General features: G+C 48.5%; 1 protein-coding gene across 1 annotated transcript in view; it reads left to right on the top strand.

The window, feature by feature from the left end:
- The first annotated feature begins 715 nt into the window (after positions 1–715).
- The window catches only part of ZNF212 (zinc finger protein 212), a 25622-nt gene continuing 16239 nt past the window's right edge, over positions 716–10098 (top strand). Inside the window, exons 1-2 of the mRNA XM_010843886.1 lie at positions 716–937; positions 2117–2262. Coding sequence (XP_010842188.1) covers positions 716–937; positions 2117–2262 — 368 coding nt within the window. The remainder of the gene's footprint in view (positions 938–2116; positions 2263–10098) is intronic.

Genomic DNA, 10098 nt, shown 5'->3' with positions numbered 1-10098 from the left:
CCTTCAGCCGGACAGGTCTGGGGTCCCCCTGAGGGTGGCGAGGGCGGGGCAGGGGTCCCCTAGACCTGTCCGGCTGAAGGGGCAGCCCAGCTCTTCTCACGGGGTGGACCGAGGGGCTTCCTCCCACAGGGACGGTCCTGGAAGGGCAGCGAGGAGGCCAGCACACACCCCCCACCACCCTTCGGGCACCTAGCCTGACCATTCGGCCTCTGGGGCTCTGGGGTCTCAGATTGTGGTCAGGGAAAGCCACCCGGGAGTCTCGGCCCCCTGCTGAGATGAAGAAATAGGGTCCTAAGGGTTAAAGCGACCCTAAAAAAGGAAGCCGAGGTGTCCAGGTGAAAGAGGAGGGACGTGCTAAGGGGTGGATCTCCGTGATGACAACACTGCCTCGCGTTTGAATAGCGCTTTATACTTTTTTTAAAAAACACGTTTTTCTATCCGTTATCAACTTTCACCCTTAGCCTGTCCCTCTGAGGTAGGTGGGGTCGGAGTTTCCCGACTGGATAGCTGAGGAAGGGGAGACATAGCTGAGATGGTTTAGAGAGGCGGGCGGGGGACCAGGGCCAGGCCTCCAGCGGAGTGTCCACCCCACCACACACACGCTGCCTACCTCTGGAACTGGAGAGACCTCTGTGGTCTGGTCTCTCTGCCCCTGACCCACCACACATAAATCAGAAGCAACAGGGGGCCCACTCATGGGGTCATGGGGTGGGGAATGGGCAACGGGTCGACTACAAAATGCCCCAGGAATGTGCTTCTGGAAGGTTCTCGGTGTTGGGGCACCACTGGGCAGGAGGCAGGTTCCCCCCGCCTCGGACCTCCAGCTTGTCCCTCCCACCTCCAGCCCCTCAGTGTGGTGCCCCTGGCCCTCCAGAGGCAGCTGGTGCCCCGGCTCAGACCTCGTCCTGACAATTTCCTCCTTTTCTGGGGCTATGGGGTGAGGGCAAGGCTCCTGCTGCCAGAGCAGCCAGGCAGGACGTGAGTCTCATCCCAGGAGGGCCCAGGCCAGTAGGTGCTAGCCTCTGAGAGCCTCTGTCTCTCTCCTGCCCTGAGCCTCCCAACTGGTGCTATCTGTTAACCGGCCATGCCCCGTGGACTCGGACACAGACCCTCCTGGGCTCCAGACCCTGCAGGCGCCTGTGGGGGGTCGGGAGGTCGGGGGGTGGCCCCCAGGGGACTCCCCACCAGTCGGTGCATCTCTTCCGTGGTCCTGATGGGCCACAGTCTCCATTTCTGCGTCTTGCATGGCCAGGCACTGGGGTGGGGTGGCGTGCCCCAGGCCCCTTGTTTGCATCAAGAATGACTTCTCCTCCCCTGGATCCCACTTCTCTCCCAGCCGGGGGGGAGGGGGCCACAGTTTGTGAGTGCTCTGCCTCTGCCCTTCCCCTCATCTGTGCCGCTCTGCTTTCCTCAGACCCCTTTTTGCCATGCAAAGGGAGTTCCTGAAATTAAATAAAAGGTGTCCAGATCGCAGACTGCATGTTCACAAGGCTGGAGGGTTCTCCAGCGTGGCTTCCTATAGTAAACCCTCAATGAACTGGAATCCAGTTAACTGGGATTTTTTTTCTTCTTCTTCTTCTATTCTGCTTTCGGAAGGAGGCACATCTTAAGAAAATGAGAAATATAGACAAGCTCAGTGGAGTTTTGTTGGAGCAGGAGGGGAACCCTCTAGTCTGGTTCTGGTTGGGAGGCAGCAGTATTCTGCTTTTCAAAAGCATGTGGAGAAAATCACCATTTTCATAACCTAAATCATGGGAAGTGAGACCAACAGGGTCGTATTTTGCTTTTTGGCTGCTGAGTGTGTGAAGGAAGGGGGAGAAACCCCTATTGAGACATGAGTTTTGTCTGTGGCCATACCACCCTGAATGCACCTGATCTCGTCTGATCTAGGAAGCTAAGCAGGGTCGGGCCTGGTTAGTACTTGGATGGGAGACATGAGTTTGAAACATCTGCGCCCACAGCTCGAGTCTGTCCCTTTATTTCACCTTCAAGGAGCTGATTTCCAAAGAGGTTTAGTGACGGATGATAAGCGAGAGAGCCAAGTCTGGGTTTGCTTTCTTGCGTCCTCGTCCGGTGGACCCCACTGCACCGAGTGCCCCATCGGTTACGCCACAAGTCAGCCCAACCCCCAGCACCGGCCCCGGGGGAGCCCTCGTGCAAGCTGACCAAAGCGGGTGACAGTGTGGACCGCCCCCAGACAGCGAGGATCCTCGGTGTGGACCCGGCAGGCCACCTACGGGAGCAGGGTGGTCCTGCTCTGGGGTGGGTTTTTATTTTCCTTCTGCTGATGTGTTAATTAAAAAGTATTTTAATTAAAAAAAATGAATGCATGCAGTAAAAATTGGTTTTAAAAAAAATTATGAAGAGTAAAACTCTTTCCTACCAGATTCCCATTGAGAAGCATCCGCTGCTAAGAGCTTATATGTCCTCTTGGACCTGGAGGAGTCGGGGTGTAAAGGAATGACCTGAGTGGAGCAGGGGAGGAGGGGGTGGTGATGTGGGATGTGGATGGGACACGCCAGGGAGGCAGGAACAGGAGCTGAAAGGCAGGAGGCTGGCCTGGCCAGAGCCGGGCTGTGTGAAGTTGTAGGTGATGAAGATGCAAGGTGAGTCATGGCCAGGCCACAGCCAGCCTTCAATGCCAAGACCTTTCCATAGCAGGCTGCCAATCAGCCTGAGACCCGTGGTGCCACAGACCCACTTGTAGCCCCTTCAGATCAGATCAGATCAGTCACTCAGTCATGTCCGACCTTTTGTGACCCCATGAATTGCAGCACGCCAGGCCTCCCTGTCCACCACCAACTCCCTACGTTCACTCAGACTCACGTCCATCGAGTCAGGGATGCCATCCAGCCATCTCATCCTCCGTTGTCCCCTTCTCCTCCTGCCCCCAATCCCTCCCAGCATCAGAGTCTTTTCCAATGAGTCAACTCTTCGCATGAGGTGGCCAAAGTACTGGAGTTTCAGCTTTAGCATCATTCCTTCCAAAGAAATCCCAGGGCTGATCTCCTTCAGAATGGACTGGTTGGATCTCCTTGCAGTCCAAGGGACTCAAGAGTCTTCTCCAACACCACAGTTCAAAAGCACCAATTCTTCAGTGCTCAGCCTTCTTCACAGTCCAACTCTCACATCCATACATGACCACAGGAAAAACCATAGCCTTGACTAGACAGACTTTTGTTGGCAAAGTAATGTCTCTGCTTTTGAATATGCTATCTAGGTTGGTCATAACTTTCCTTCCAAGGAGTAAGCATCTTTTAATTTCATGGCTGCAGTCACCATCTGCAGTGATTTTGGAGCCCAGAAAAATAAAGTCTGACACTGTTTCCACTGTTTCCCCATCTATTTCCCATGAAGTGATGGGTCCGGATGCCATGATCTTCGTTTTCTGAATGTTGAGCTTTAAGCCAACTTTTTCGCTCTCCACTTTCACTTTCATCAAGAGGCTTTTGAGTTCCTCTTCACTTTCTGCCGTAAGGGTGGTGTCATCTGCATATCTGAGGTTATTGATATTTCTCCTGGCAATCTTGATTCAAGCTTGTGTTTCTTCCAGTCCCTTAGCACGGCTCAAAAGCAGCGAGTGGCTTTCTGAGAGAGGAAATCTGGAGATGACAAGGTTAAGTTAGATGATACTGAAAATGAAGAGCCACAGATGAACAAGGTTATCCTATGGTCCGGGATCTGGGCACCATTCCTGGTTGAGATCTAGTCTGCGAATATTGGGTGATGGCAGAGGGTGAGGGGGAGATGAATCAACTTCCCACCAGGCACAAGATGAACCAGCCTGTGTCTGGGTTTTCCAGTATTGGTCTGTCTGATTGTTATTGTTAGAAAAACACGTAGGGAATTCTCTGGCAGTCCAGTAATTAGAACTCTGTTCTCACTGCCAAGGGCCTGGGTTCAGTCCCTGGTCTGGGAACTAAGATCCCACAAGCTGCGCAGCGTGGACCCCCCAAAAAAAGGAGTGGCGGGGAGGAAATTTGAAAATGTAGCAGCCTTTTATCATCCTGGGACCCTAACAGTTTGGGCAAGGCCATGGCTGTTACTCCAACACTGACTCCTTAGGGAACCGCCATGGAAGGACATCTCTAGAATGGTAATTCTCAAGGAGTCCTGGGTATGAGACAGAATCTCATGTCCCTCCACGCCATCCACTGAGATTCCCATAGGTCTCCTGTAAGTCTCCTAGTGAGATGCTGGCATCATTTGCCGAAGGCTGAGAACCTCTGCTCATACCCGTTTAGACTTATTTTAAACCCATATCATCCCTCAGCATTATAATTGCTATTAGCTGACTGTCTCCTATTACAAGAGTAGACACCCATTTAAAAGTCAAGAAAGATCTATATCCAGTCTTAGAAGATCTATATTCAGTTTTAGAAGTGTAAGCTAGCGTTGGTTACCTGGGTGCATCCCAATGGGATCAATATCCTCTAATGGTAACATAGAGTGTCAAAATCAGCAGTTCTGCCCCACCTCTCAACGATTTGGGGGTGAGGAAAGGTTTATTTTCCTTAGTTAATGCATGCTTTCTGGATTCTCAAATTTACATATCTCTGCCTTAGCTCCCTTCCCCCTTCTGCGGTTCATCACTCCTAGGATACCCAGAGAAACCCCCAAATCCTAATTTACTCTGGAGGGCAGTTTAGTTTTATCTTTGCTCACGTTCTGCCTTCCAAGCCCTGCCCGGGAGCCCATTTTTTCACAGTTAAAATGCCCAGTAAAACTCTTTTGGTGAACAAAATACTGTTTTCCCTCTAAAAGGAGTTCTGCACCAGTTTTTAATCAATCAATGAAGTTTTGAATAGATTTTACATTGATCCATTCAAAATTCAAAAGGGATAAAAGGATATGCAATAATAAAAAAAATCTTGTCACTCAGATACCCAGTTCCCCTATCTGAGCCTGACCAGTCAACCAAGGAGCAAGGGGAAGTTTCTGGGAGGAATCCAGAATTATTCACAGATGCAGAGGAGCCACTGAAGCATCAGTCCCCCACGGGGACACAAATGACTCATCTCTGCTCCTTTCTCTGTGTTGGGAGCGTTCTTTCAAGCTAACTTACTCCAAAAAATGGGGGACAAGACTCTTCCTGACTCACATTTATAACTTCACCAGGAAGGAAATTAACCTGCTTCCTCAGCTCAGATTAAAAGGATTCCAGGGATGATCTTAAGTCACAGGCCCACCCCTGGCTCAGTTACTGTGGCCGGGAGGTGAGGGTGCTGTGACTGGGCTGCTTTGAGTCAGATGCCTGCCGTTCACACAGTCACTGTGGGGCTTCCTTGGGGGCTCACTAGTAAAGAATCCACCTACCAGTGCAGGAGGCATGAGTTCGATCCCTGGTCTGAGAAGGTCCCACAGGCTGTGGAGCCACTAAGCCTGTGCACCACAACTATTGAGCCTGTGCTCTTAGAGTCAGAGCCGCAACCACTGAGCCCACGTGCCTCAGCTAGTGAAGCCCTTGCACCCTAGAGCTGGTGCTCCCCAGCAAGAGAAGCCACTGAGATGAGAAGCCAGGCGCCGAAACTAGAGAGTAGCCCACCAATGGCTGCGGCTAGAGAGAAACCCGTGCTGTGAGGAAGACCCATCACGGCCAAACATAAATAAAAATAAATAAAACTTTATATTATATACATATTTAAAATTTTATTTTTAAAATACATTTTTATAAAAATAAAATTTTATATTTAAAATTTATGTTTATTTATTTTTATGTTTAAATTTTAATATTTTGATTATCTCTCTCTCTCTCTCTCTCTCAAACTGTCACTGTGACCTGGCTGGAATTGTCACTGAACAAGAGGGTGGCAGCCCTTTGAATTACATGACTAGAGCCTAGATGAAGCCGTCCCCAAAGGGGAGGGGGTGCCTATATGCTCAGAGGAAGGGAGACGTGCTAGACCAAAGAGGTTAACAGACGTGCTAGGCCAACGAGATTGACAGACATCCACTGCAGGAATACAGACACTTGAGGTTGGGGTGGGGCAGCTTGAGCCCAAGAGTGTTCATTCTGGGATTCTCACTGACCCAGAAGCTGCGTGGAGCATGCTCCCTAAAGGGTTATTGGTGGGAAAGGAGCAAAAAAGCCATGGTCCCTGCCAGCTAGAGATCTGCAAGGTGGTAAGGGGAACAGACTACAGAGGCAGGTCTCAAAGCTGTGGTCTATAAACGTTCTTGAGTTGAAAAAGACGTTTGGGCGTATGCATATATACATATATATGTTGATATGTATGCTATAAATCATATGATAGACAATTTAAGGGACAAGGTAAGTATTTTAAAGCATTATTTTATTTTTATAATTTTATAGATTTATTTTTGGTTGTGTTGGCGCTTCATTGCTGCACGGGCTTTTCTCTAGTTGCGTCCTGCAGGGGCTGCGCTTCGTTGCTGTGCGAGGGCTGCTCATTGCAGTGGTTTCTCTTGCGGGGAGAAGGCGATGGCACCCCACTCCAGTACTCTTGCCTGGAAAATCCCATGGATGGAGGAGCCTGGTAGGCTGCAGTCCATGGGGTCGCTAAGAGTCAGACACGACTGAGCGACTTCACTTTCACTTTTCACTTTCCTGCATTGGAGAAGGAAATGGCAACCCACTCCAGTGTTCTTGCCTGGAGAATCCCAGGGACGGGGGAGCCTGGTGGGCTGCCATCTATAGGGTCGCACAGAGTCGGACACGACTGAAGCGACTTAGCAGCAGCTCTTGTTGCGGAGCACGGGCTCTAGGGTGCGCAGGCTTCAGTAGTTCCGGCTCCTGGGCTCTAGGACACAGGCTCAGTAGCTGCGGTGCACGGGCTTAGTTCCTCCTAAGCGTTTGGGATCTTCCCAGACCAGGGCTCGAACCCGTATCTCCTGCATTTGTAGGTGAATTCTTTACCACTGAGTCACCAAGGAAGCCCTAAAGCATTATTTTAAACTTTGTATAATTTGTGATTCGAAGAATATTTTTCCATCACTAAAAATGATGGTTTGAGTAAGATAACATCTAAGGTTACATTCAGCTCTGCAGGTTACATTCATATTCTACAGACATAGAGATGACAGGATCCAAGTACTAAGAGTAAATTTCCTTGATTCCTCTAACACCACTGCCACCAATGGGAATAATTGTGAATGGCACCAAGGTTCATTTAAAGGCTTGTGTCAAGAGCTGAGTGTCATTGGGGAAGGAAGATGGGTGGCTTCTAAGAGATGCAACAAGATGACATTTATCTTGGTGAATTCATTGCAGGTAAGGCATAGAGAGCTTGCCAAAGTGAAAACAAGCCAAAATGAGAAATTACTCGTCACTGAGTGCTTGTCTATGGCAGGCATTCCGTCACACAAGCACCTTTACTTGTGTCTGCTATTTTCACAAAGAGCAGTGGGATGAAGCTTGCTTCTTGAGCTCTTAACCTGGGACAGGCACTGTTCTAAGCACTTGATTTCAACTAACTCATTTAATCTGCAAACTCACTTAATAACTATGAAATATGTGCCACTATTATTCCTCACTAATAGTGAGGTCATGGAGGTGATGAGAAGTTCAAGACTTGCCCAAGGTCCGCATCTAGTAAGTGGCAGCGCTGGGTTATAGACCCAGGCGCTCTCACTCCTTGGCCCACTTTCTTTTCTTTTTCTTTGTTTTTACGATTTATTTATTTCATTGTTTCTGGCTGCGGTGGGCCTTCGTTGCTGCACACAGGCTTTCTTTAATTGTGGCCAGCGAGGGCTATTCTTAGTTGCAGAGCACAGGCTCTAGGGTGTGTAGGCTCAGTATTTGTGGCTCATGGGCTCTAGGGTGCACGGGCTTCAGGAGTTGCAGCACATGGGTTCATTAGTTGTGGCTCTCAGATTCTAGAGCACAAGCTCAGTGGTTGTGGTATGTGGGCTTAGTTGCTAGGTGGCCTGGGGGATCTTCCCAGACCAGGGATTGAACCGGTGTCCCTTGCATTGCAAAGAGTCTTCTTAACCGCTGGACCACCAGGTGAGTCCCTCAGCCCACTTTCTAAACTGCCGCACCATCTCTGCAAGCCAATCAGACTGCAAACCTCTGCCTGGTGCTGCCTCCCTTGACACTGGAAATTTGATGTGAATATTTTTCTAGAGTTTCAGGCTTGGATGCTGAATCCAGCTGACTCAGAAACTGATGGATAAGCCAGAGTGTCAGTTTAATAATGTCCATGGGTGGTCTGGATATTTGCATCAGCCTGACCGACATGTTTCCCAGAAGCTACACGGGAACCTACATTAGAAGTTTCATTAGAAGTCTCACTGGTGCGCACGTGAATTCAGTAACTGAACCATTTAATGATCTTGGTATCCTATGTCCTGATATGTCTGCCTTCACAATCTTGATACTTTTTTTTTCTATCTAACAGTAAATTTTTGTTGGTTTGAGACATATCTCAGCCAATTTTCTCAGCCCATCCCATTTTTTCTTTAGGTATATTAATGATTCAATTGCTTGTGGATCTGGTTGCTCTGGGCATCATGCCTGCTCTTGGAGTTGACTTTTCCTAGCCCTATTTTTTGATTCACCATTCAATCATCCAAAACTATTTATGAACATTTCTGTGTGCAAGAAATGGAGGATAACAGTGGAGGGCTTATCCACTGTTATGGATTATCCACTATCCATAATTACATTATGCATAGTAATTAGTTTGCATAATTACTATGCAAACTAATGGGAAAATGAGGTTATTTCAGATAGTGACAAATGCCCTGAAAAATTATTAGGTAACAACACTGAGTGTTGGGATGGAGGAGGGTGTTGGGCTGTAGACAGTGTGGTCAGGGGATATCTCTCAGAGGAGGTAAAGTCTGAACTAAGCCCTCATGCTAAGGAGTCAGTCACATGAACATACTTTTCTGTTGATCTTAAGATTTTAGTTCTCAGGGAAAGTGCTTCATGCCTATCATTCAAAGTGGAAATTCATTGCCTGTCTCTATGGAGACAATGCGGCATGAATCACACAATCATCATTGCATTAGTGCTGTGTATCGTGTGCTCAAACAGTAAAGCAGCCATGCTTTTCAACCCAAAACTCAGAATGCGTAGTTTAATATGAAGCATGTAGGCTGGATGTGCTCTCTTGGATTTTCCAAAGCATGATTACTATCACTGATAGGCTTCAGTGGGATGGTCTGGGCACCTAACCCCCTGTTGATATGAGAAATGTGTTTCTGGTTTCTAAAAAGCAAAGTAACAGGTGTATTTTTGAATAAAACTGCTTGCCGTTTGGGAGCATGTCTCTTTTCCCCAACCAGATTACAAGTTCTTCCCTCAGAGAAATGTCTGAGTTTTACATTTTTAAAAAACTTTTTATTTTATATTGGAGTATCGCCAAAAATATATATACTACAATATGGACTTCCCTGGTGACTCAGATGGTAAAGCATCTGCCTGCAATGCGGGAGACCCGGGTTCAATCTCTGGGTCAGAAGATCTCCTGGAGAAGGAAATGGCAAACCACTCCAGTATTCTTGCCTGGAAAATCCCATGGACAGAGGAATCTGGTATGCTACAGCCTATGAGGTCGCAAAGAGCCAGACACGACTGAGACTTCACTTTCACTTTCATAGCCAATAATACTGTGATAGTTTCAGGTGGACAGTAAAGGGACTCAGCCATGGGTATACATTTATCTATTCTTCTGCCATGGGTTTCCCTTGTGGCTCAGCTGGTAAGAATCCACCTGCCGTGTGGGAGACCTGGGTTTGATCCCTGGGTTGGGAAGATCCCCTGGAAAAGGGAAACGCTACCTACTCCGGTATTCCGGCCTGGAGAATTCCATGGACTGTATAGTCCGTGGGGTCGCAAAGAGTCGGACACGACCGAGCGCCTTTCACTTTCACTTCTTTCATTCTCCCCCATGAGTTTTATACGTTTTTTAATCCGTCAAAGCACCTGCCAGAGTGCTGGAAAAGCAGAGGTCTATGTGTTGTGTTAGTGTTAGTCACTCAGTCGTGTCCGACTCTGTGTGACCCCATAGACGGCAGCCCACCAGGCTCCTCCATCCCTGGGATTCTCCGGGCAAGAACACTGGAGTGGGTTGCCCTTTCCTTCTCCAATGCCTGAAAGTGAAAAGTGAAAGTGAAGTCGCTCAGTCGCTG

The sequence above is a fragment of the Bison bison genome, unplaced genomic scaffold (assembly GCF_000754665.1).
Source record: "Bison bison bison isolate TAMUID 2011002044 unplaced genomic scaffold, Bison_UMD1.0 scf7180017864191, whole genome shotgun sequence".
In the NCBI taxonomy this organism is placed as follows: domain Eukaryota; kingdom Metazoa; phylum Chordata; class Mammalia; order Artiodactyla; family Bovidae; genus Bison; species Bison bison.
This window is presented reverse-complemented; position numbering and strand designations above follow the sequence as displayed.